The sequence below is a fragment of the Triturus cristatus genome, chromosome 9, assembly GCF_964204655.1.
Source record: "Triturus cristatus chromosome 9, aTriCri1.1, whole genome shotgun sequence".
In the NCBI taxonomy this organism is placed as follows: Eukaryota; Metazoa; Chordata; class Amphibia; order Caudata; family Salamandridae; genus Triturus; species Triturus cristatus.
Genome location: NC_140592.1, coordinates 146,536,067 through 146,563,183, shown reverse-complemented (window position 1 = coordinate 146,563,183; position 27,117 = coordinate 146,536,067). Strand labels below are relative to the sequence as shown.

General features: G+C 43.1%; 1 protein-coding gene across 8 annotated transcripts in view; it reads left to right on the top strand.

Annotated features, from left to right (window-relative positions):
- WNK2 (WNK lysine deficient protein kinase 2) overlaps window positions 1-27,117 on the top strand; it is a 647,264-nt gene that overhangs the window by 534,452 nt on the left and 85,695 nt on the right. For 5 of the 8 annotated variants that reach the window (XM_085624584.1, XM_085624585.1, XM_085624590.1 and 2 more), the window contains 3 exons: window positions 2,034-2,282; window positions 3,014-3,112; window positions 6,386-6,430. The exons of 1 other annotated variant lie outside the window; for it this stretch is intronic. In XM_085624584.1, coding sequence (XP_085480710.1) covers window positions 2,034-2,282; window positions 3,014-3,112; window positions 6,386-6,430 — 393 coding nt within the window. The remainder of the gene's footprint in view (window positions 1-2,033; window positions 2,283-3,013; window positions 3,113-6,385; window positions 6,431-27,117) is intronic. 2 more of the 8 variants (XM_085624586.1, XM_085624587.1) reach the window with 2 other exon arrangements.

Sequence of the window (27,117 nt, the reverse complement as noted above, 5' to 3'; positions counted from 1 at the left end):
ATGGCAACATGAGGCCTTCCCTCAGCTCATGACGTTGGGTAACTGATAATACTTGATAACCTAGCTTTACAAGGGTACTCAATGGTATGCAGAGGATAGAACTTTTGAATCTTAGGCGCAGATGGGAAGCAGACCTTGGCCATGGAATATCAGATAAGGAATGGGACAAATGCTATCTCACACACAACAGGTGTCCTTGAATGCACAGCTGAAATTTACACAATTCAACTATTTACACCAAACCTACCTCTCCCCTAAGAAAATAGATCTCCTCAGAGGTGACCCTAGATTATGTCCCTGCCCAATTTTCTTAGTTAATCAATATGGTATGGTCTTGCCCAATGAGCCAAAGATTCTGGTCACGTGTTATAGGCCATCTGAGTAGGTGCAGTGACCAGGGGCTGGAGCTGTGTCCTGAAGCATATCTGTTAGGTGGAATTCATCATCCGGTACAAAAAAGAGCAGGTAATAAACTGATTGACCTTTCACTGGCTATAGCTAGAACATTTTCAGCCAGGAAATTAATATCAGGCCTGACATATGCTAGATGGGCAGTGAAGGTGAAATGCTGTACTAGAGTAAAGGAGGAGGCTCTACTAAGGGAAGATGCATGCTTCTCTCGCAGACAGCCTTTTTCTGATGTGTATTGAAGCCACCCAGGCATTCATCAACTAGTCCTATAACTCCAGATCCTGGACTGAACTTCAACCTTAGTATGCCACTCGTGAACGGGACCTCAGGGAGGATAACCCTCTGGATTACTCTAGCTGAAGTATGGCTGACCCAATCCATAAGCTCCATGCTGCCGATACAATCCTTAATGTAAATGAGGAGATGCAAACCTGCCTGTGGACTTTTTGGTTTTGTAATTGATTGCTCATGTTTTGAGGACTTCAACTTCACAAGTACATGAGCTGTGCAAATGGTGATATTTCACATAACAGCAAATGATATGTCAAAGTTGTGCACTTTGAGATTGCTGTCAATAAAAAGTGGTTTAAAAAACATATCTGGTCCCAATGTCTGCAAATCACTCAAGTATGAAAAGGGCACACTTTTGCAAAGAATTCTCTCAAAGCAATATCTTTTCTAATTGACTGATTGAATGTCTCTCTCATGGATTTATTCACTAGCTTACTAACTAACCAACGTAATGGCTTATTCGGTGACTGCCTCAATGTCCACCTCCCTGGCTCGTTCATTTTCTGATACTGACTTGCTGAATTATTCCCTTACAGACTGATTGACTAGTTTGCTTTTTGATTTATTGACCAGCTCTCTCACTGACATATTCACTGTTATTCTCTGACAAAATGGCTCCCCTGCGTATTCCCTCCTACATCACTTCATGCAGGTATTAACTAATTGAGCTGCCAAAGTACATACTTGATAATTTGTTAGCTCGTTCACTCCAATGACGTAACTACAGCTTTGCTCAAACCCCACTCATTAGGTGTCTCATGAACATTTACACACACTCCGTAACTTGTGCACAACCAGGCAGAGAATTGGGCACATTTTGACAGTCGCATTGACACGCCCATTCACACAGCAACCTCTTTGTAGATATTCACCCCCACCCCAATCTGGAGGGTGTGTAGGAGCACCCCCCTCCATTCGTCTTAAGTATGAATGGAAAATTTGAAGGGCTAAGTGATCTAAGGGGGGTACAGCAGTCCATCTGTTTAGTAGTATCATATCCCAACTCACCATGAACGTGTCCTTGTCTTCGAAAGAGCACAAGTGTTCCCAGGAATTCACAAGTACTATACCTGCTTCAATGGAAATGGATAGACTCCATTAACATTAGGAGGATACGTTGTTTTTAAATTAATTATTGTACTAGTAGATACTTAATACATATTACTGTTGCTTTAAATACTTTGTCCTGCAGAAAACCTTTCTGTAAGGCTGGATGACACCCAAGAGCAAAAAATAAGTTCATCATGGTGATAAATACCTCGTCCTCTAGATTGATAACACACATCATTATTGTATTACTTTTGATGCAGATATTTTTTCCCTTTTCACAGGTAACCTATCATTGGACTCCAAAGGTTCTCCTGTCAAAGGCTCTCCTATCAAAAGCTCTGATAAAGCTCATGCAGGCTCACTTGCAGAACCTCCAGTAACCTCCCCAGAGCCCCTACCAGTGTTAGCTCCCCCAGATGAGTCCGTGCAGACCCAGCAGCCCTGTTCAGTCAAAGTCTCCATGTCATCTGACAACATCTGTTCTGGGTTTGCCAACGATGGAGTTGATGTGCATGGACATTCTGGCCAAGGTGATCTTTCTTTAGGTTTCATACTTTATGCTAAACCCTTATGGTGCACTTTATGCAATAATAACGAGGTGGACCTCGGTCCATCTTACTATAGTCTCACATAGCATGGCTAGAATAAGTGTAAAGTAAAGACCTTGGAAAGTGCATACAGCATGAATTGAACATGTAAAGGTCATTCAAAATCTGTAACATTAGAACTGAATAAGTGTTTGGGAAGAAAATGTATCAAATTGCAAACCAACATTGTTTTTTGTTTGAGACACTCTAGGCTGTGCAACCAAGCCTGGGAGTGCTGTTGAAACTCACTGCCGGCCTGTCTCTTGTTTTTTTATGTTCAAATAAGACCTACTTTTGGAAATGCTGACGTGTGGTTACTCAAACCGGTTAATTGCCCTTTCTTTAGAGAGAGTGATTTCTTTCACTTGAACTTTCCTAGAGAATACACTTTTCAGTTCTAGCATGAGATACCAAAATTCTTGCTTATGTAGGCTTTGTTTGACCTTGCTTGTCACTAATGTACAAAAAAGTATTGCACGTTTTGCTAACCAGTGTTCACAGTATCCATTCATCTGCTATTATTGCAAGCTTTTACATCAAATGTACTTCTTGGCTAGGCTGAAAGTGTGCGGATGGTTATCAAAATTGGTTTGCCTGAGAGTTTGGGATATCCAATGATAGCAGTTTGTTCTTTACAAGTGTCTTTTGTTTTTTTCCTTTATATTCATTCACAGGCTGGACGGTTTACCATCAAACATCTGAGAGAGTGACCTATAAGTCTAGTAGCAAACCTCGTACCCGATTCCTCAGTGGACCCGTGTCTTTGTCCATCTGTTTGTATTTGTTCTTCTATATTTAAATACAGCTCATCCTTGCCAAACCCATTTTTTTTTTTAAGTTCATCTTTTTCTCTCTTTAATATTTTTGGCAGCTTTATCGTTTTTCAACCTCATCCTTTTATCCCACATGTTTGTCACCGCAATGCTTTTTTGTTTTTTATTTTTTCCTTCCGAATGCTTTTGTGCACTGCTTTTAGCTATGCCTGGACACCAAAAGCATGTGTGGAAGAGTTCATCTTTTATAACGTGAAGTAAAATTTTACTCAATGCGTCTAGACTTTTCAACTCCAAGTAATGTCAATTTTGGAAGGTGAGAAGGGTCCATCAGTTCGATCCAGCGGCAACAAAGATAAATACGACGTTCTTTACAGAAATGGTCTCTTTCACACATGTTCAAACTAAGAAGACATGCATGTAGAAGGCATGTACAGTCCAGAAGGTCACTAAACCGTGTAACCTTTGCGGAAGGAATGTATAAAAGTACTTTATTAATATTCACTTGCATCCTGCGCCCTGCATGTGGAAACTGCTCCACCAGTGTTCCAGCTAGTCATGTAATTGTTGGGCAAATGTTTACAAAATGAAGTAAACCTAATTCTATACCGGATTTTGTTACAACTGTTAAATTCTAAATGAACAAGCCATTTTCTGAATCGTGCTTTTTAGCTTTAGCATAATGATTGTAAACTGGCTGGAGCACTTTCTTTAATTTATCTTTTTGTGGCCCTATGTAATAGTGGAAATGTCAACTATAGCAGTTCATTAAAGTAAGATTTTGATCCAACATTTTTCTGAAGTTGTAATAGAACTTGAGCGAACAATTAATTTTATTCTCGTAAATAATTAATCATAAATTGACTACTTACAAAACATTCTATAGAATATATTTCTGTTAAAACCCTCACACTTTTTCAAGATGCTGTCATATGAATTTCGATTATGATTTATCTAAGATAGATCAACCAGGCTAAACCTAATTAAATTGTTTACGAAATTTGTTTGCATCACTAGAAAATGTGCTTTGAGAATTTGAAGTGTATTCAATTTCCAGAGCCTATTGTAGCAATTTATTTTTTAATGTAGTAGATGAGATGAACAAAGCTCAGTAACCATGACAAAGTTGTATAGAAGAAAGTGTGCCAAGTTAAAGATACTGGCACCATTTTACAAATTATTCATATAGACTCACAATAGCAAGGATCCAGAATGGATCGACGCTGGAGATGATAGAATGATCAATTAATCGGTTATGTGAGTTCTGTCTGATCCTGAAAAATCCACAGACTAGACAAGGCAATATATCAAAATATATGTATACATACAGTGGTTAATTTGTTAAACAATAAGTGCCAGGGCACTCGTCAGGAGGACACAGCAGCTTGCAATATCCATTGCCCCTACCAGTGATGCCAATTTCAGTACCAACACAACTACTAATCATCACACTCTTACAAGTGTGACAATTTATACTATTCAAGGCACCACAGCTATAAGAATGGCTTGGGTGCCACTGATTGGTGATGCATATTAAAATAATAAAAGCTGTTGTTGTGCTCATACCAAAACTTAGCAGCAGCCCACCATCTGGCAAACTGTCACAAGAGCCGGTGCTAAGAATTAAGTGCTGGTGCTGAGCACCGGAAACCACTGGCTTAAATTAAGCACACTACATATATATATACATTCTGTTTACTGGAATGGGTTTAAGTAGGCATCCTGTGCGAGATGCAAATTTAATTTGAAAGATGCACAATTGAGGTGGTTCCATATTGTAAGTGTTGTGGAGCTCAAGGGCCACTCTGCCATTTTCTTCCTCCGCAGTTTGACTAAATAGTTGGCATGTCAATTTACTCTACGGACCTCTTTCAAATTAAAGATGTATTGTTCAGTTGATCTTCTTCATTGACATCTAGACATAAACATTTTCAAATCCATGCTTTGAGTTAAACAATGTTCTGCAAAGGCTAGTGTGCTGTATTCAGATTTGAGTCTATGAACAAAATGTATGTGCCTCCTCCGTAGGAATCACACATTTTTCCTATTATGATTCTTTCTTTGCCAATACCTAGAGGACTCTTTTCCTAATTTTCATTAACTTTTTACTTTTTATGGTTTATTCATTATTGTAAGTCTGTATATATTGACATTTTGAGTTTGTATGTGGTTTGTGATCTATATGCATTACTTTATACATGTCCTGATCAAGCTCCCTCTACCATTGATCTTTCCATTCACTATTGGTTTTGAGATCTCTATTTGTTAGGATCCCATTCCCTTTATATGTGCTAATTCCCTACTCCTAACATTTGTTGCAATATTGAGTCTATTTCTGAAGATAAATATTCCCTTTCTCTATATTGTCCTAAAATCACAGATTTAGTTTTAGTAATTGATAGAATATTCTGATAGGGTGCCCAATTCTTTTTAATTGACTACAATGAGATACATTTGGCATACCATGATGAGCAGTATCACTTATAAACACACGGGTCATATTACCTCAATTCCGTCATAAATAAAAACTCCGCCTCAGTGTAAAATACTAATTGATTGGCAAAAATCCTATAATACAAATGGTTGACATTGTAAAGATTTATGTACCTTAAAGTTTCATGAATAGGTCTGCATTTGGCACTAAAAATGCACCCCAACAGGCAGATATAAAAATAAAAACTATTCAGTGTAAGGGGTAACTATAGGCATGTGTGGTATTATCGTGCTTGGCATTAGCATAGAGATTTATGCCTGCGGACTAACTAAAAGCTTTCGTGTGGTCAATCTTAAACTTTTCCTGTATACATCCATTCCCTTTATACTCCATTTCAAAGACACTAACAGGTTTGGAGATTTAAATGTGCGCATGCACTATTTGTCTGTGTGCAACACTTATGCATCATACGCAAAATCTAAAGAACCTATAACGCACAAACCCTATACGTGTGTGTTAACTTCAATCGCTGTACTTTTAAAGTGCAGAGTCGACCTCAATGGTTCAGGATACAAACCTGCTTTGCTAAGCATAAAGGAGCTAAAAGTAATTGTGCAGGAATCCACCAACTGTTACTCTTGGCTCAAAACTAAGATTGACCGCAGTTTGGAGGTTTTTGTGGTCAGTCAGTCAGGTTACGGTTTTGTTGACTGAACTGCTAATCTTGTCCTATTTCTGTTGCATGCCGGCAGTTATCGATTGCCTGCAGTTGTCTTAACCATTGCATCTGTTGTGATCAAGCCTGTTTAACTGTGTTTTTCATTTTGTACTCTTTTTAGGGTCCACCCTGAAACGACTGTGTCTAGGCAAAGAGCACAGCAGCAGTAAATATCACACTTTCTTTTCTCTTTTTACCTCATTTCATGAGAGGTCTTGTATGTGGTTATCCATTTCATTGGTCATCTTGTGCTCCAGTGTGACTGAGAAGTATACATGAAGCTAGGCTGTGAGCATGGAGATCTACTTTCATGTGCATGACCTTTGACACCGCTGATGGAATGCATGCTGTTATGTGAGTTTATGTACATTACCTTAAATTCGGCCTAGTTCCTCAGCATAAACAAAAATACCAATATATTGACAATTAAGATATTATTATACTAATTTACTGCTATGTGAAGGGAATTAGTTGGGTAAGCTATTTACACGTTATGCTATATAGTGAGTGTGTAAAAATTAATGCTCCACAAAGCGTTTTTAGAAAGTTGAAAATTGCACTGTACATGTAAGTTAAAATGGTTTAAACAAGTGAGAGAGAGTGTGAATCAAAGGAAAGAACAAGGGAGCAGTGGTGCAGGAACAGTTTCTAAACATGCTTCAAAACAGTGGACAGTTGTTTCACCTGGCTGAGCTTTCAGAGCAGTACTGAGAAAGGTTATTGCTAGCGAACCCAAGAGGAGAGGCTGGTATTCATGAAAACACAGTAGCCTAACCATTACCACCTATTCTAAGATAAAAGGCTTAATCCAGCTTGTCACTTACCAACATACTAGCCCTTCCGTCACCCCCAGTCATGTGATATAATATTGTTCTATGATATAATTGGTAACCTGAAGTCAGCTAACAGTTTGAGTGCCCATGCATCTGCTTTTGTATTTAAAAAGTATAAGTTTTAGAAGGGTTTCCTAAAGTTTCCCCTAACTAAACAGTAGCTCAAGGCACTAAAAGTGTATTGAATTATGAGATACCACCATGTTCCTCGCAATGTAATTATGCCAGCTAAAGTTTGCACTGAAATCTAAAATCAATTATTGAAGTTTCACGAAAAACCCATCATTACAGGCTCCTTTATGAGTTAACGTACAGTAAAGTGTCTGTGATAGGTGTAATGTGTCCAGAAAGTACAGGTTTTCTCTTCAGTAATGGCTGACTGGTGTTTCTTGTCCCTGTCCTTCCCCTCTGAGATCTGTCGTAATCTGTTACAATGGAGATCACAGGCTTGGGCGAAGGAGGGTGAGAAATCAACAGGTGATCAGGTACAAGTTCTTGGACAATTGGGAAACCAAAGTGAGCTTGATGCTACCATAGACGCTGAAGCTTGCATCCTGAATGATGTGAGACTGTTACCTCACAAGAGGTGAATGGGATAATGGACCTATCTCATGACTTCGATAGAATGCATACCACTCAATCTTCTATAGAGGGGTCAACATATTTGTGTGGTGCCTCTGGAAAGTCTTCTAATGTAGGGTTTCAATGGGAGTCTAAATTGCCATACTCCCATTCGTGATACTTCTGGCTTCACATACGAGATACACAGAGGAACTTGTAAGGTCCCACTGGCTGTTCAGGACTTATTAATGAGACCTTGAGTGACTGCATAGATCAATGTATTATAATTTAGTTGGACAACACCTTGGTGTATTCTGAAACCTTCACCAAACACGTACAGATTGTGAGACCAGTATAACATGATTATATGTCAATGTGGAAAAGAGTAGTTCCCAAAAAGAATCATTTTTGTGTTATTAGCCAGTGGGAACCAGATGGATACATAGAAAGTTGAAGCTATTGTGACAATGCGAGCAACAACCTCAGTTTGGAAAATGTAAAGTGTTTGGGACTTGTCAAGTTATTCGGGCATTTTATACAAGAATTATCGCAGTTAGTAGCTCTCATTACTAGACTAACTCGAAGAAGAGTTTCATTTGAAAAGATGAAGAAAGCTGAAGATTCCTTTCAATCCAATAGGGATTGTTGAAGCTAATGCTTCAGGCACTGCAGTATTGTGCATTTCTCCCAAAAATAACCTGAAACAAAGCATCTTCATCCTGTGTAATTAATTTTTAACAAAGTGAGTCCGGCGGAAAAAGTCATATTATCACTGACAGAGTTGTTGTCTATATAGAAGGCCTTTGAAGAATGGGGAAAGAACACAATTGTGGTTCTTGGAGTGATTTTGGGATGCCGTGTAGACCAGGGAGGAAAACATTTAATTACATGCAAAGAGTATCGTGCTTGATTTGCAAAGGGAAGACTGAACACGTTTATGTTCATTGCATGAGAGAGTCATTGCAGAAACCACGAAGGGAGACCTGCATCGGAATGTACTAAATGTCATGACAGATCAAGAGGTAGGAGAGTGGGCATCCAAAGTCGAGGACTTCTCCTTGGCGGGTTTTCTTCATTTCAAGAACACTTCATTCTTACCCAACCTTTCCCTAAAACAGAATACATACTAGGTGACGCTGGTGACTCCTGCCTGGTATGAAAATGTATCCTAAAGAATACTTTCAAATAGGTGAAAATATTACATTATTGGGAAAAAACGACAGACGTAAAGGATTCTTTAGTTTGCATCTCAGCTTAGACAGATCAGACTAAGACCAACTTTCTGTCAGAAAGCACGCTTATTACTCCTTAACATACTTAATCGGTATAAACCACAGACTTTATCAGAGTCTAAAGTCAGAAGATCAAAAATATAAAGAAAATGTTGAGGTAAAAGTGGTCTCTGAGACTACTCTTTTCGTTCCTCTGAATGAATTACAGAAGTTGTCAAACGAGTCATCTGTTCTGCAGCATATTAGAAGAGTACATGGATTACACATTTAGTTATATCAGATAGTGAGACACATTTGATAAGTGTTGAGAGGCCGTCTGTACTCTTTTAGGCATGTAGTTTGTATTGTCTTTTTTTTGTACCATACTAAGACAGACAGGCAGACTGAATGAGTTCATCAGGAATAGGGGAAATACATTTAGGGCTTATTGGCAGATCACACCTATTGGGCGCAGCACAGTCTCCTTTTATATATTTGTAGTGGTACAGTCCCTAGAATACTGACCAGTATCGTGCCCCAGCATGACATTTCTCCACAGAATTGCAAATGAGAGTAAAGAGATACGATTGAATCTTCAGCTGCCTATACAATAATGTTAAAAATGTCAATAAGTGGAGGATTTGAGGCACTCGTATACACCCATTTTTTTTAGTGTGGCTGTCTACCAGATATTTCAATCCTAATGAAAAACAAAGCTGTTCCCTGGTTTAAGGAACAGAAACATATTAATTCAGTGTTGTTTAGGTTGATTCATCCTTTTCTTTTTTAGTTTTACTAGTTTGACAACTCTGTGCACCTTTGTATATGTGTTCTGCCTGCCCTTCCTGTCTTGCTGGAACCCCTAACTAGAATATGAATTAAAAATCTACTTACATTGCTAGGGGATATTAAAACATTTAGTTCAACTGCAAGAGGTATGGACCAGAGGAACAGATTTGGAAGCCTGCATCTCCAGTTCATGCTGCTCACTTGTTGTGCCTTCCACCATCATTACCCTTTAAGCCTTGTTCTGGAACAGGGCCTTGTGGAGGGAATACTTTCAAGATTAAGGTAGTGGTGGTCACTTAGGCACCTAAAGAATGGCCATGAATTTGCGGAGTGTTATATTAAGTCCTGACTCAGCATGACTTGTCCTCTGCCAAACTGGAGATGAAAATCAAAGGAACTCATTCTGATGAAGAAATCGCCAAGCTCTCCTAGGGTAGTTTTGATAGATTCTGTCATATTGCTTGGTGTGCTGTAATGACTAGACCCAGTCTAGTGTTTTGGCCTGAAGACTTTAAGGAATTGGGGATGCTCGCCCATACTTCCCGGTGTAGGAGCAAGTGACAACATGAAGCTGTGCACAAAGCACCTTCAGTTGTCATGGTAATTAGTGAACCGTCTGCTTACTATCTTTATTTTGAAGAGTGAAATTGCACAATAAGTCACGTGACCAATTTCAATATTTTTATTTCCATTGGCAACATTGTTGGTGTTTGGTTTTCAGGGTGAGGAATTTTACAAACTCTGTTATGTGTGGATACACCCTGCTTTATCTTTTTATGATCTGACACTGCATTGGCATTTAGATCTGTAATGCTAGATTGTATGACAGAACAACGTGTGCAACTACCACACATGCCTTTACTTTTCTGCCAGTACAATGCATGCGTCATTACCACACATGCATTTACAATTAATATATTTACCACGTATATGGCTTTACCACGCATGGTTGGTAAAAACATCAGTAGTAAAAATGTGGCATGTGTGGTACAGGCATATGCTTGATGGCATTAGTGCTGTTTGGGCACACAGGCGTGCTTTTGCCTGGTCCATGGCCCTGTTTGACTTTCATGTTTCGTGGTAAAACATTACTCAGAGCGGTCTTATCAGAATGGATTGCCCGATCGCAGCAACTGCAATGTTGTGTTCCATGTGAATGCAGTCTTTCTTTGGCAAGTATCTTTGGGCACAGTGCTGTCACATACATAAGCAGAAGCTATGGGCCAAGTGTACTTCCTTAGGGAGTGAACGGATATTACATGAGAGCATACGTGAGCCGGTCAGAGATAAATGGACATTGTGAGCGGACTTTCATTTCTGCGTTTCAACGGAAGTATTTAAGGAGAAAGGTAACTGAAGTCACACTAAAAGTGATTAAATAATTGTGCAGTCTTTTTCTTTAAATCTGGAGGGAACCACCATACAGTTTCAACTCCGAGGCAAGGTACCACTGAGCAGGGGTGTCTAGAATGTTGAACCCGAAAATCATTTCCCTAGCCCTGAACCCTAAAACCACCCCATTTCCTGGTATTGAGCCCTGAAACCACCCACTGCCCAGCCCGGAACACTAAAATCCTTCCTCTACCCTAAGCCTTGTAACCCAAACCGCCCCTTTTCCTGACCCTGAGCCCTAAAACTGCCCCCCTACCATGCCCCTGCCCAGCCCTGAACTCTAACACTGTTGTGGGGCACCAGCCCCTGGGTGAATGCAATTCTGGTCTTTGGGGGCCAAGGTCGCGGCACCCACCTCTGGAGGATGGTCACACACTTCACATGCATAGAATAAGGCCTGTCCATTCTTGGGAGTTCCACTCTGAGCAGGCACTGTGGCTGTCTCTATTCTATCCTACCTCAGTGAGGCAAAGCAAGTCACGGCACTCCGCTCCTACGTCCAAGAAAAGGATGGATCAGCAAGCGCTTTATCCTACCTCAGTGAGGCAAAGCACTTCACGGCGCTCTGCTCCTGCTTCAAAGAAACAGGGTGGCCATTCCTAATGTATGTGCACTTTCCTCCCGGTGCACCTCGGCATCCACTACAACGCAGTCATAACCGTGCATCCTTTACAATGAACATGTCTTTACCACGCATGCCTGATTTCGTAGTAAAGGCATGCAAGAAAAAGGCATATTCGTTGTAAATGATGTGTGGTAATGGTCATGCGTGGCTATTTCCCGTAATGCTAAAGAACCACATTTGGTTGTGCATTCATATATTTTGTTTACTTCTTAGATAAAATAAACCAAAAACTACGTTTGAGTGTTGAAGTTTCGTGAAAAGTCTATCGTGGCAGGCTTAAGTGTTATGAATTATGAAATATAAAATGAAATCTGAGTGGTGGATATAGAGGTCTCTGAAAGTACGCGTTTCTGGTGTTTCTAGTCTCCTCTCCCTTATCCCTTAAGTACCTCTCCTTTGTCTGTTACATGGTAAGTCATGCACTTGTGTGAAGGAGTGTGAAAAATCAGCAGTTGTCCATGATGCCCCTTACAGGTACATATGCTTGAAAAAAATAGTGAAGCTGTTTACATAAAATGAGAGAAAAGCAGTAAAGAATATACGTATAACCTCAATTAGAACAGCCAGTGTGGAGAAATCATAAATTCAATAGAAGTATGGGTGATTTCTAGGGGTAGATTAGAGAAGAGCTAGCTGAGTGCACAAGTGTAGCCAAAACTAGGCGCAAGAAGAAACAAACAAGATTAGAGCAGGTCAGAGGCAAGGAGTGTGAAAGGAGGTTCCAAAGATGGAAAAGATAAAACAATCGATCTTAGGAGATGGAGAGAGAGGTTTTTTTTTTTTTTTAAAACAAACTTTGTTTTTTGTAATTGTTTCTTGTCCTTGTTATCAAGTAATAAACATATGGCATACATTATCTTATGAGATTATACATCTATCTAGAATGCTTCCATACAATGAGCATTATTATCCTCGATAACTATCTGCACAGCATAAATAAACGTGCAAGAAAAAAAAGGGGGTGAATTCGTACACAGTATGCCTTTTACACGGCAGAATGCAAACCATTCCTAAATGTCATAATTTAACTAATATCCATTAACTCCGCCCTGCTCCCCTTTGGATCCCACCCCACCTCCCATGCTCTGACTGTGTGTTATAATGTCCTTAATATTTATCCCTCTCCAAACAATCTTCTTTGATTACAATCAGTTGTCATATTGCTACGTCCAGAACCAGGAGTGCCTAGCTACTCTTAACAATCTCAGTTTTCCATCTACTATTGAGTATGTGGAACATCAGAGGCATAATCGGGTATGTTGTTTTTACAGGCTTCTTCCATCGTGTCCCAATCTAGGGAAATTGCATTTTTCCTTAGGCCGCGTGCCTCCTCCCTACACAGCGCAGCGCTTTCAGCTCCTGCCCACCTGATCAGTTTGCTATGCCACATGCGTAATGTAGGATTTCTGGCTGACTTCCAGCGCATGGTAATGGCCCGTTTTGCAACCATCAGCGCCAAGTCCAAGAAGCGTAACTGGACCTTTTGTGTCTTCTTGCGTCTCCAGATACGTGCTGCACCCTCCACCGAAAGGTCAGTAGTATCTTCAATCAACTTCTTAACTCCTTTCCAAAACCCACCTAGACGTGGGCCAGCCCAAAACATATGAAGTAGACCTGCCTCTGGCATTTTACATCAGGGGCATTAATGGGCAGTGGCCGGGTACATTCTCTGTAGCCTATGCGGGGTCAGGTAAGCTTTATGTACGATCATACATTGTATAAACTTGGCATTGCGCGGTATCTTCCGCGGGTATTCAAATATGTCTAACCATTCCCTGTTCGATTATTCCCATCCTATATCCTCTGTCCAGTGTATCCGAGTGGAATCTAGAGGGATTCCTGCATGCGCACAAATACCAATATAGAACCATTTAATGAGATGGCTGCCTTGTCCCATATAATAAAGAGCTTTAACAAACTCGTTCACTTGGGGTTCCTCTCATTGTGGGGATCACTGTCTCTTAACATAGTTCAGCACAGCTCCGTGTGTTACATATAGCGTGTTAGGTGCTCCCGTGCCATGTGTAAAGCTATCCTAATCCATAAGTGACCCATCACCAAAAAGTGCCCCAATAGTCTCCACCCCGCCTCCAACCAGGGCCCAAGTGCCTGTCGTCAGCCTGCTACTCGCCAGCGGTATCCCCACTAGTGGGATGTTATCAGCATAAAGCCCACCACTAGCTGTGTATTTCAGGGCCTTCTTCCAACACTGCAATGCGGTATGTAGTAGAGTGGGCAGTACTTGGGAGGGGGGGTTTGATATGGGGTAAGAGTAGAGCGTGGAGTACTCCCTGTTCTATGTGTCTGGATGTGTAGCCGATCTCCTGCAGGTTACAACCTGCCATCCAATAGGATAACCACTGCAGCTGGCATGCATAATAATAAGCTCTAAAGTCAGGCGCTCCCAGGCTTCCCCCTTTTTTCCTTTTTGTAGTTTCTTAAGACTTACTCTGCAACGACCCGCACCCCAGATGAGGTCTAGCAGTCTGGTATCCAGCGAGTTAAAAATAGAGGCCGGTACCAGCAAGGGCAGGTTTGTAAAGTAATATAGGAGACGAGGAAGTACCACCATCTTAGATAAAGCCACCCGGCCTATAGCCGATAGGCGTAGTGTGGTCCATAAAGATACCTGCGATCGTATACCTCGGATGGCCTTAGTTAGATTGCCCTCTAACATATCCGCCTGCGACCGGTAGATGTCAATGCACAGATATTTAAAGGTATGTGGGGCTGTTGGTATTGTGAGTCTCCCAGGAGGTGGAGAGAAAGTTAACATGAAATAAGGTATAGTATGAATAGAAGGAAGTATTCACTTCTTCCAATACATCATATGGGTTTTAGTGTGTCTGATGTTGAAATGTTAAAAGTTTTACCTTGCTACCTCTGAGAAGGCTTGAGTTTCCGAAAAGCACATTTTGGGTCTCCAGGGTTACAAAGAATCCTTAAGTTCTGATTGGTATCAGATAACTGGAGGAAAAAGTATAGATATTCATGTTTTACAGGTGTATTGATTTGTGATGCACTCCAATTTAAATGCTATTCTGTCTTATAACCAGAACCAATTCTTATCCCATGGCACTATTGAAATATGGTTGGGTTTTCTTGAGCCAGATAAAAGCTTAAATAAAAAAATCTGAAAAACTCGGGGCAAATTAGTATGCCGGAACTAAACCTATAGCTGAGTGGAGAACTGCATTCACAGGTGTAAGTATAGAGGGAGAAGGGGTACCATCCAAAATGGTCACAATGTTTGTTTCTGGCTAATGCAGCATCATGTGCGCCAGAACCCATTAGACTGAGGAACTAATTTGAGTTCTTTAACAGCATGTAGTGTGCTACAGGTTCAATATGAGTTGACATGAACCAACATAAACTATTTTACTTCCTTCAGTAGGTATGGAGTGAAACAGTGGCTGTGAATTATAGCAAATCAGAAAATGTTACATTTAGAGATATGTGCGGCCGTCAAGTAAGGATGAATTAATTTTCTCCGGCTTCAATTTAATAAGTTTGTTAGTTTTATTTAGCGTTTTGTCAGTGCATACATCTTTCAATGAGTAGTTCTTTACGTAGATTTGTGTCTCACCTGCGTGTTGGTAAATAGTAACAACAACGTTCTCCATCTGTATTCTGATGGATCCCATTTACTGATTGAACAGCATGGGTCCTAGAACAACCCTTGGTGGAACACTACATGCAACAGGTGCAAGGTCAGAGAATAAGCTCCCTAGTCAGCCCAATAGTTTGTGGTTAGTCAGACAACAGGCAAACAAATTTGAGACTTTGCCTGAGTCACATATGGGTCCCCAAAACCTAAATAATTCAATCAATCAGAGTTTGTAAAGCATGCTATTCACCCGTAGGGTCTCAAGGCATTGGGGAGCGGGGGTGCAGCTGCGTTTGGGTCATTCGAAGAGCCAGTTCTTAAGGTCTTTCCTGAATTGGTCCAGTCTCAGGCTTCGCCGGAGAAGGAACTCGGTCCATGTCTTGGCTGCAAGGTGGGAGAAGGACATTTCACCCGCTCTATTCCTGTAGAAGCGTGGGTCAGTGGCTTGGGTGAGGTCGGCTGATTGTAGGTGTCTCTTGGGTGCCTGGAAGGAGAGGCGGTTGTTGAGATAGTAAGGTCTGAGGTTGTGGATGGCCTTGTATGCATGTGTGAGCAGCTTGAAAGCTATCCTTCTTTCGACAGGGAGCCTGCGGAGGTGTTGGGTGTTGGGTGTTGGGTGATGTGGTTGTGCCATGGCATATCGAGGATTAGTGTGGCTGGGGCGTTCTGGACGGTCTGGAGTCTGCGGAGGAGTGTTTTTGTTGATTCCGGCATATAGGGTTTTGCCGTAGTCCAATCTGCTAGTGATGAGGTCGCGAGTGACAGTTTTCCTGGAGTCGGCGGTATCTATTTGAATATTTTACATAGTATGCAGAGGGTGTTGGAGCATGCAGAGGAGGTGGCGTTGATCTGGCGATTCATTGCGAGTCCAGTATGATGCTGAGGTTGCGTGCATGATCTGTCAGGGTGGGTGGGTTTCTGAGGACGGGGGGGCCACCAGGTGTCGTCCCATGCTGAGGGGGCGGAGCCGAGGATGAGAACTTTTGTTTTCTCGGAGTTGAGTGTCAGGCATCTGTTCTTCATCCAGGTTGCGATGGCTTTCATCCCTTCTTGGAAGTTGTGCCTGGTGAAGGTCGGGTTCCTTGGTGAGGGAGAGGATGATTTGGGTATCATCGGCGTAGGAGACAATGTTGTGCACATGGTTTCTGGTGATGGTTGCGAGAGGCCATGTAGACATTGAAGAGGGTGGGGCTGAGGGTGCTGTGCTTGTTGTGGAATCTGGATTGGGCGGTGTCCAGGATGTCTTTGGGTTCTGTGAAGTGAGCTAGCTGGGCGTTGACGGCCATCTCGATGACCGTGGCTAAGAAAGGAAGCCGCAAGATGGGCCTGAAGTTCTTGAGGTCCGTTAGGTCTGTGGGGGGTTTCTTCAAGAGGGGGTTGACTTTGGCATGCTTCCAGTTATTGGGGGAAGTGGCAGTCTCGAGGGAGCAGTTGATTATCTGGTGCAGCTCGTGTGCGATGGCTCTGTTGGCTCTGTGGAAGATGAGTTGGGCAGGGGTCTGAAGGTGCTCCAAAGTGGATGCTCTTCATGGTTTTTATGTTGTCTTCTGTCGTGAGTGGAGTCAATGTATGTAGAGTCTGTTGGGTGGCATTGCTGGGGGCAGGGGTTGGGGGTGGTGCAGAGGTCTTGGTCATCGAAGGTATCGTAGAACATCTTGATCTTGAGGTGAAAGAAGGGGCGGAGTCTGTTGCAGAGGTCTTGGGAGGGAGGGACGTCCGTTGTTTGGCTGTTGGGTTTGGCAAATTCCTGTATAATGGAGAAGAGTTCCTTGGAGTTGTGGGCATTGGAGAGGTTTCTGTTTTGGAGGAAATTCTTCTTTGTGGCTTTGAGTTGGTGGTGGTGTGCCGTGGTGGCGGTTTTGTAGGCGGTGCGTGATTCCAGAGTTTTGCTGTTTTTCCATGTCTTTTCCAGCCACCGGCAGGAGCGCTTGGATTCTTGGAGAGCAATTGTGAACCAGTTTGCTTTCTTGTTGTGTCGTCTTATGGTCTTCTGGAAGGGGGCAAGTGTGTTGGTACAGTTGGTGATCTATCAGTGAAGGTTGCTTGCTGCGGTGATGGCATCTGTCGGAGTGGGGGGTGGGGTGCAGGTGAGGGCAGAGGTGAGGTCTTCCACTAAGACTTTGTTCCAGAGTCTGCATGGGGGCGGTGCGCTTGATTGGGAGTGGTCGGTTTTCTAAAAGCGAAATGGATGCAGTGGTGGTCCTTCCAGAGCTGTTCTGTGGTGTGGCTGAAGGAGATGTGGTTTCATCCTGTGAAGACTGGGTTGAGTCTGTGTCCAGCTGTGTGAGTGGGGGGTGGAGGCAAGTTGCTTCATTCCTATGTTGGTGAGGTTCTTTAGGGCGGTGGTGGTGTTGGGGTCGTTGTAGTTGTCCAGGAGGTAGTTGAGGTTTCCGAGTAGTATGTGGAGGTGAGGGCGTGGGAACCGACGATGTCGGTGTTGGTGAATGGGGTGCGAGGGCCGGGTGGTGTCTAGGTTCCGCGGAGCATCGTTCTGGGGTTGGTCTGGGTCTGGAAGTGGATGTGCTACCTGGAGGGCAAGACTTCATCCGAGTCGGTTGTTGTTATGCAGAGGAATCTTTTGTGGACGATGGTGAGGCCTCCTCTGGGGCATGTGAGGTGGTCTTTCCTCAGGATCTTGTATTAGTCGGGAATGGCATCTGCGATGTCTAGTCTGGAGCTGGCATTGGTCCAGGTCTCTGTGAGGAAGGAGACGTTGGGCGTGAGTGAGGAGGTCCCAGATTTCTGTGGCGTGTCTGTGTATGGAGCGTACGTTGAGGAGGATATATTTAAGTGGCTCTGCTTCAGTGTTTTTACCTGTATCCGTCTGCCACGCTGTGGTGAAAATCTTTAGTCCATTTGTCATCCATAACTCTGAACCAATATTTATCTACACATTTGGACCTTACATCCACAATGTCCTGGGTGTGACCTTAGCAGTGCATGATAAAGAGATGTCGGTCTCCTGTGGCCCAAAGTGTTTGTTGCACATACTTTTAATACCACATGACTCTGGTTCTGCTTCTCTCTTTAACTGCCCTTACAACATAACTATTAGCTAATAATGGGCCTGGCTAAATCCTAATTTCTCCCCATAGCCCCTGAAACATATGAAAGACACTAGCCTCTTTATAAATTGCCCATTTGCCCCATGCCACTCCTTCACCATGCAATACTTTACTGTGTGAATCACAGAATTGGAGAACATGAGGAGACACAACAGCAGCACCTCAGATGTTAATGCCATCAATGCCAGGCAGTGCTTCAAAAATTGTCTCATCTTGGATTGCAAAAACGTGGCCTCATCGTTATCGTCCATCGCCAGTCATTTAGATGCCAGTGCAATACAGTACCGCTCAAAGTTGGGTGCCCTAATCCTCCTTCCACTAGTGACAGCTGCACATTCCCCAATGCTACTCAACATCTGCTCTTTCACCTTATCAACTCCCACAGCAAAGGCTATATTTCAAGTAACTGTTAATAATTATTGCTATAATTTAGATTGTTATTTTTGTGAGTGCATGACCAGTGGTGGGTTACTTAAAAATTAATACAGCAGTTAATGTAACCTAATCCTTCTTTAGGTTGAGCCTGAGCTAGTGTGCAAGCGCTGCTCTGGGGATGATCTCTGGTAGTTCAGTAAGGAAGAGAAGCCCCGCCCACTCCCCTGCCCATAGTTGTCAATGGCTTGTCTTTGTCCTTTGTAAATGCTGGCATCTGATTTGTTAATAGGCTTCTTAGTCCCACCTTAGTACCCCCTTGTCGTCATTTGTAACCTCCCATGGCTACTGGTCCCTTTACTTCGGTTGTTACACTGTACATGTTATTTAGTGTTCTAAGCACTAATTTTTGCTTTGCCTCTTAATTACGTGTACAGCGGGCTCTTCATGGAGGTCACACTGTAGGTTTTGGATTTTTAGGTCTTGCCTTGCGTTGCAGCGCGCATGCGCTGCCCACGTATCGAGACATATTGGGGGAAAAGTATTTTAGGAGAGGGACTTGTAATCCCGCCCATGATTTCTATTGGGCAATGTCAATATTTATTTAAAACCCTGTGTTCTCATTTCTCTGCAGGGTTTTTGGATACCGCCCTGTGGCTTTTTTGTACACGCCCTTGGGACACCGAGTCTACGGCTTCTTTCAGTTTTATGGTGGTTCTGTTATCTGAGGCGGCGTGCTAAACTAAGGTTCAGGCAGAATTCACCAAGGCATCTGCTTTACAGGCCATCACACGCGTCTTCTCTTTCCCTCCCCTCCCTCCTCCACCCCCACCCCACTCTCTGCTGTTCCTCCCCCTTCCTCGAATGCTCTGTGGGGCGCACCGGCAACAGCTTGTTTAAAATCCTGGGACAAGGAGCAGAGACCGCATTGGCTCCTTTATATGGGAGGAGGTAAGCGGGGAGTAACGCAGCTCTTTCCTCCCACAATGCTCACAGGACCCCTTCCCTGCACACAATCTATCAATGCACTAAAAGCATGAATGGGTAAATGTTACTCCTTTCTACACAGTGGTGGCCTTGAGAATAAAGATGCATACTGGGTGATGGTTTAATGAGTAGAGCGCCTGCCTGCTGAATATACTATACTGTTCCGTCACTAATATAGGCAGTCCGTGAACACTGGAATGAATATATTGCTGATAAGATAGCTCATTGGGTTGCGCGCCTGCTGAGGTGCCATTTTACTTCTCTACATAGCAGTGATTCGAGCATCCAAATTACTACTTGTTAATAGCTCCTTGAGTTTTCTGTTTAGCACTGATGAGGCTGTTGTAAATCACTGGCTAGTGGCCCCAAATAAGGATGCCTAATTAGGTGATAATAGCTCTATGGGCTGCACGAGGTGCTATGTGTATCAGCTTGGGTAATGTGCATATTTGTGGAAGCAGGCCTCTTGGCGCTATCGATAGGCTAGAAGGTATTTATTGTTACCCAACGCAGTGGTACGCATCTCATCACCCTGAGAAGGATGGACGGCTGATTGAACCTGCCGGGATTCGAACCTGAGACGAGGAGGTCTAGCACATTTTCTGGAAGTGGCTGCATTCAGCCAATGAACTACCAGACCTGGCTACATATGAGGCATTAAGAACGTGATGTCACACACACTCAACGAGAGCGCACAATAGCGTAGCTCTGTGAGCTGCACGAGCCGCTAGATGTGCATCAGTTCCCTTAATAACGTGCATATTTGTAGAAGCAGGCCTCTTGGCGCTATGAATAGGTTAGAAGGTATTTATTGGTACCCAACGCAGTGGTACGCATCTTATCAGCCTCAGAAGGGTGGACGGATGATTGAACCTGCCGGGATTCGAACCTGAGATGGTGAGGTCTAACACGTTTTCCGGAAGTTGCTGCATTCAGCCAATGAACTACCAGACCTGGCTACATATGGGGCATTAAGAACGTGATGTCACACAGACTTAACAAGAGTGCACAAGAGCGTAGCTCTGTGGGCTGCACGAGACGCTAGATGTGCATCAGCTCGTGTAATAACGTTGCCATGAATGATAATTTCAACTTTAGCGGCCCTGCTTAATGACTGGCTGTACTTCAGGAATGTGCCCAACACGTCTAAAAACGCTCAAATTAGAGTAGAACTCGTCCGTGCCTACCAAAAATAAAATGACGTTTCTGGGCAAATCACTTAATCCTCCGTGTCTACCAAAAATTAAATGAAGATTTCGTAGTTCAGTTTAGCAATACTGAACTGCAAAAAAAATATAAGTTGCATCAAAAATAGTGAACTGCTGCAGAGTTAAGATTTTTTTCTATTCTCAGACTGAGGACGAAAATAGAGAGCCCGATACGGACCTGTCTCTGCTCCTGCTTTTAACAACTGCCGGTGGTGAGCACCGGCAGGACCTGGCCCATTTAAAGTCCTGCGTGATATGCTGTTTTCAAAGGTGTGTTTTACCTAAAGCACCACAATGCAGCCTGCATCACGGGGAGGACAGGGGTATTCCGGCAGACTGTGGGGCTGTGCATTGGGGGATTTTTGCCATAGATAATTTCAACTTTAGCGACCCTGCTTAATGACTGGCTGTACTTCAGGAATATGCCCAACACATTTAAAAATGCTCAAATAAGAGTATAACCGTATCGGCTCGGAGACCCAAAAGCTTTGTGGGCTGGAGAGCAAAACAAACCGCAACTTTAACACAGAATCGCCTCAGCCCGGTGCAGTTAGCACACAAAAACCGTTGGAAAAATAAAAACAGCCAGCTCGTGTCCTGTAGTGCAGGGGGCATAAACCTAGGCGTGCTTGTGCACAGGGGCTTTCTAGAAACGTGTTGTGTGGCTCATATTTCGGTTTTCAATAAAAGGACCCCCCACCCGAGCTTGTGGCGTAATGGCTACAGCTGCCAAATTTGGACCTCAACAACCAGGTTTCAGTTTTAGTGTGGGCTTCATATCCTGTATTTCTGGGCAAATTACCTAATCCTCCGTGCCTACCAAAAATTAAATGAAGATGTCGTTGTTGGTGCTTACATAAAGCAGTTCCAGTTTAGCAATACAATACTGCAAAAAAAATAAAACTTATATCAGAAATAGTGAACTGCTGCAGAGTTAAGATTTTTTTTCTATTCTCAGACTGAGGACGAAAATGGAGAACCCAATACGGACCTCTCTCGGCTCCTGCTTTTAACAACTGCCGGTGGTGAGCACCGGCAGGACCCGGCCCACTAAAAGCTGTGCGTGATATCCTGTTTTTAGAAGTGGGTTTTACCTAAAGCACCACAATGCAGCCTGCATCACGGGCAGGACAGGGGTATTCCGGCAGACTGTGTGGTGTCATCTCCAGTCTAATGGTGCATAATTGATAATATATACTGTATACTTTTTGGAGAAAAAAAAAACAATATAAAAAAACTATCATTTACAATGCTAAAAGCTTTAAACAATGTCACTGCGAGACCTATTGCATTGTAAATGCTTGTTTTATTTAGGCATTGCCCACGCCTGGGCAAGAATAGTAGCGACCGCCTTTCTTTTACTATTTACAGCGTGGAACGCTGCCCCATGCCTTTCTTTTTATGTTTTTTTTTTTTTTTTTTTTTACACAATAGCGGCACCATGATTTAGCTTTAAACATCCTGCGGTGCCGCCATTGTACCAAAGAAATAAATAGAAAAAAAACGTCCGGCAGCTTGACAAGAAGCAGATCTGCTTCTTCTGCAACATTTCCTTAATTTTAAATGGCTTGCGCTATTTTCGTTAGTACGAAAACGTAAAAACTCCACCCTCCCCGAAGTGTAAATACTAAATTACCTTCCTCCTAAATGGTAATCTGCTAGCACCGCCCATCCTCTGAACTCCAGCACAAGCTTCTCCCGCGCTCCACTACCCCAGCCCAGAACTGTAACCAAACACAGCAGCATCATGATAAGTGACAAATGACCCCCAGATCAATAGTTTTACTGTTTGCTCAGGTCAGATTATATATTATGCCTAAACAATAATCTGAAAAATATCTAAAACCTCTGGGTACTTATGGAAGCTTGCCGAGTTTAAAAAGCCAAAGCCATTCCTTCACGCTGCACTCAGTGGCGTTTAAAGTTACCAAAATCAATACTTTTTCAAACTTTATCAAAAAAGCAAAGCTAGGGAAATGTAATTTCTCAAAAAAGCAAAGTGAGAGCAATGTAATATTTTCTCTTTTCCAGCAGTCGGCTTCGTCAACAGCTACTCAGGATTTTTCTGGCCCTCTCAGGTCCATAGTTTATATCTTCGGCCAATGCAAACATCACATCAGGCCCAACCTTGCTTTAGCTTGCGTTTATTTATTTCTGTCTATGCCCAACATGGTACTGTAAAACTCTTCTTTACCTTTTTTAATTCCTTCCATGGATCATTTTCTGTATTTTCCTGTTGCTTTTCGTAAAACGATGTATTGAAATAAGCACGTCAATAGGCCACGGAGGTGGAATTGCCGAATGCCTTATGAGTCAAGCAGGGCATTTTGCACCAGTCTTTTCATTGGACACCAGTGTGTGGTATTTAACGTTGGAATAATGTTAAGATTTACTGATGCCCATACGTGTATTGTGGAGATGAATCCTCCTGTAAGTGGTATTTTGCGGCACCCACTATAATTATGTGGCAGGGGAGGTCCAAATTATGCGCCAGAGTTATTAATGCAGCAAGAAGACACATTTTGCAGAATAATGCGACACATTTTCTGATAGTATTCATTACGTTGTAATTTTGGTACATTTTAACACTTTCTAGGTGAACGTTTCACCTCTTTAGTACAGGTTTATCACCCTAATACAGCCCCCAAAAAAAGCAACCTAAAGCTGTCCAGTCCAGCTCTGAAGAGGGCTTTCCATTGCGCAGCAACTTGTGTCTCCGACTTTTTTTGTAACTTTTGAATGAATTGATCTATAAAACCATTTTTTGTTAAAGTCTGCAAATCATGCAGGTGATTATGGATCTTTCAATAATACGAGACTTATTGCTTTGCAAATGCTTGTTTAAAAGAGCCATCATCACTTAATCGACAATGAGAGCTTACACCAAGCGCTACAGGGCTGTTCACGATGGCAAATGCTCTTCTCAGTTTTGCCCCCAGTATACCATTCTTAGTAAGTATAATTGTATTCCTAAATACATAATTACCATCTCAGTGGTTCACATCTAATCAGTGACCGCATTGCTTATTACTGCAGCTTTAATGGATATAGGCAGAAGTTCCCTGACTAACCTTCAATTCTGGAAATAAACCAAAGGCATTAGTGGTGTTGAGGTCCATCGTGGGATCCCTAAAAGACAAGAGAACGTTGTCAGCACACAATGTGAGGCCATGTTACACACCAGCCTCCATAGCCACCCGACCAACTTCCTCCTAATAAATCCAACAATGTAAGGATTCCATCACCAAATCCGTGAGAGTGGTCACTACTGTTGAGCATCCCAACTGACATGCCTGTGTAGAGTTAGCAAGTCGATCGTATGAATTCTGAGCAAGTTTAGTGTTCCAGCATGTGCTACAAATAATGCCATCAAAGAGGCAGCTGACATCCCAGAATCAGCCTTGGGAAGAGTCGCAATCAGATCTATCAGTCTCCTCAATTTAAGCAGTGCACTCCTCCCTAGGATAAACTTGTTTTTGTCAGGGGGTACTAAGGTGTTAAGGACTGCAATATCCTAGTTGCGGACATCTTCCCCTAAATGTTATAATCTAGATTTTAGCATTGAGGTCTTATATAAACAGTCAGACACAGGTTTTAGAGGAAGTCACTGTTTTACTGCTTGTTCTTCTATGAATTGCAACATTTAATTTCTGTGGTTAGTGTTAAACCTGACAGTATTAGAGTGGTCTCCCCCCCTTTTAACTTTTTGCCTGCCTCCCTCCATTTTTCTGTACTCGTTTCTGCTGGCTTCAGGATTCTGCACACTTTACCACTGTTAATCGGTGCTAAAATGTTTTTGTTCTCTCCCCATTTGGGTATAATTACTGGGTCTCTGGCCCCGTCAAATCAGAAACTTCTGGACCTACACCAAATCTCCATCAGAAGAACTTCGGTGCTGTTCAAAGGACTCAACTGGATTGCTGTCCTGGGAGGACTATTGCCTTCTTATTGCCCTGCTGCCTGTGGCCCTCTGACTCTGCTGAAGAGAGCTGAACTCTGCCTTCCCTCTGAAAGTGATTTCCTAGGGCTTGTTAGCTTGCTTCCTGTTTTTGAAGTCTCAGGGACACAAAAGACTTCCTGCAGTTCTGCTGGTGCTGCTGAACTCCTACCCTTGCCTGAGGTGCCCCCTCCATGTTCTGGGCCTCAAACGTTGGTTCTGCAGCAGAGTTGTTGCCATGTCTGACTTAAAGCAGGGCGAAGCCCCACAAAGCCTCGCTGTGCAGCCACTTGGAGCCAATGCTGGATGACGCACTGCCTTGCTGTGCAGACTGCACCCCAGGATCAAAGGCACTGTGTAAAGCTGGCCCAAATGGGTCCCTGCAGTCAGCCTGCACGCCATCTCAATCGGCCAGAACCTTCGATTTGCACCGGTCCCTTGTAGGCTGAAGTAACCTTGCCTACTAAGTTAAGCCTGCCTGCTCTGTGCCAAGCTACCGGAGGGTGCAAAAACAGTTGTCACACATTCACCCCAGTACAGAGATCTGGGCCTAAATCCATTGTTTTGCTCACCATGCCATTCCAGTTTGAACCCAGCCATATGCAAATCATTCTTGACCCTGTGCCTCATGGGAACAGTCCAGCCCGAAATGCCAAGCCAGGTCCTCCCTGGACTGGAAACAAGCATCCTAGGACCGGTATCGGGGTTTCACCCCTCTTCAGCCAGGATAGCTTGATTCCAGTGGCATGGAGAGCACGTGATAATTTGGGATTGTGTTGTGACTTACCCTGACTAGTATTGCAGTCCCTACTTGACCGGGTGCATACCTCTGCCAACTAGAGACCCAATTTAAACAGTTAGCTCCCAGAGTGGCATAAAAACTGGCCTATAAGCCCTTAATTCCTATCTGCATACATCTTATATCCCCTCTTGTCCCCTGACTTGTTGCAACTAACAGGGGTGCTTCTGAGGATGCCAGGAACCAATCTCCCCCTGCTTTGGCAGTGTATTCAAAATATTCCAAACATTGTAAACTATTAAGTGTATTATCAGATTTTTCTCTGCATAACGAGCATCTCTCTACGTTCAGGTTTCGTCACCATTTCCCTTTCGAGGTTGTGCATGTCTGTACTTAACGTGTCCCCTTCTGGTAGTCTTATCAAAAGCAACCAACCCTTTTAACTGGGAAAGGGAATTGGAATATCTGAATTTTGTACAGATTTCTTGTTGGTCCAACTCTTAGTTATGGCAGAACACAAGAGGGAAACATGTATGCATTAGTGTTTCATAGAGCACACCGTAGTAGATGGGGACTTCTGTAGAACTTCCCACACAACAGGCCAGAGACCGGAGTAAGTCTAGAGATGTGATGAAAGTTGGAAGAATATAAAACTGAGATACATCTTTAGCAAACTAGACACCTGGATGAGTGTCAGGTGTCAGCAGCTCAAGAAGGAGTCAGGAATCGCTAACCTCTGCGTGGCAGCCAGCAGGGACGATGTTGAGCTGAGTAAATTCCCTCCTCCGCAGGACACTGCCTCTCCCCACAGTGTGACGTAACACAGCTATGAGGAAGCGCACCCCGGGGAAAAGGAACAGGGAATAAAGCAAAAGACTTCTGGGGATCTTGTGTTTGGGGTCTGGTCTAGGAGTGAGTATAGGCGATCTGCAGGGAGGACACAGACACACAACACATGTATCAAAACATCAGCTTAAACCATCAATGTCACCCTCCTTCAACTTCCCTGGTAACCAGTCATAAGTACCTGAGAGTTTCGCGGCTGGTGGAATTATCGTAATATTTCCGTTCCAGAAAATTCACGATTTGTGTCTGCGGTCCCTACACAATCAGAAAAAGTGCCACTCCTCCGCTGTTTCCTCACAGCAGACAGGATAGCACTCCAAACATGTTTTTTGAACACTGTTGAATTCGCACAGCATCTGATGCAAATATCTCTTCCTGGTTCCAGCACTCACCTAGATTCGAATCTCTAAGTGTAGCCTGGAATACCCATAGGAACACAAGGCAAGGAAATATATCGTAAATTCAGAAAAAGGGAAATCCTACATGCGCCTCGGGGGGGTTGTAACTCTGTACCTGTCCGTTCTCAGCAGGAAAACGGTAAGCGTCACCCAAATGGTGAAAAAAGGAACACCGGAGGAGCGCTCTCGGTCTTTGGCTGCTCTGCAATCGCCGAAAGGTTTAGGGTATGTGTTTGTAGCTGCCGTTTAGGCACACGCACCTCGAGCAAGGTTCTTGTGAAGT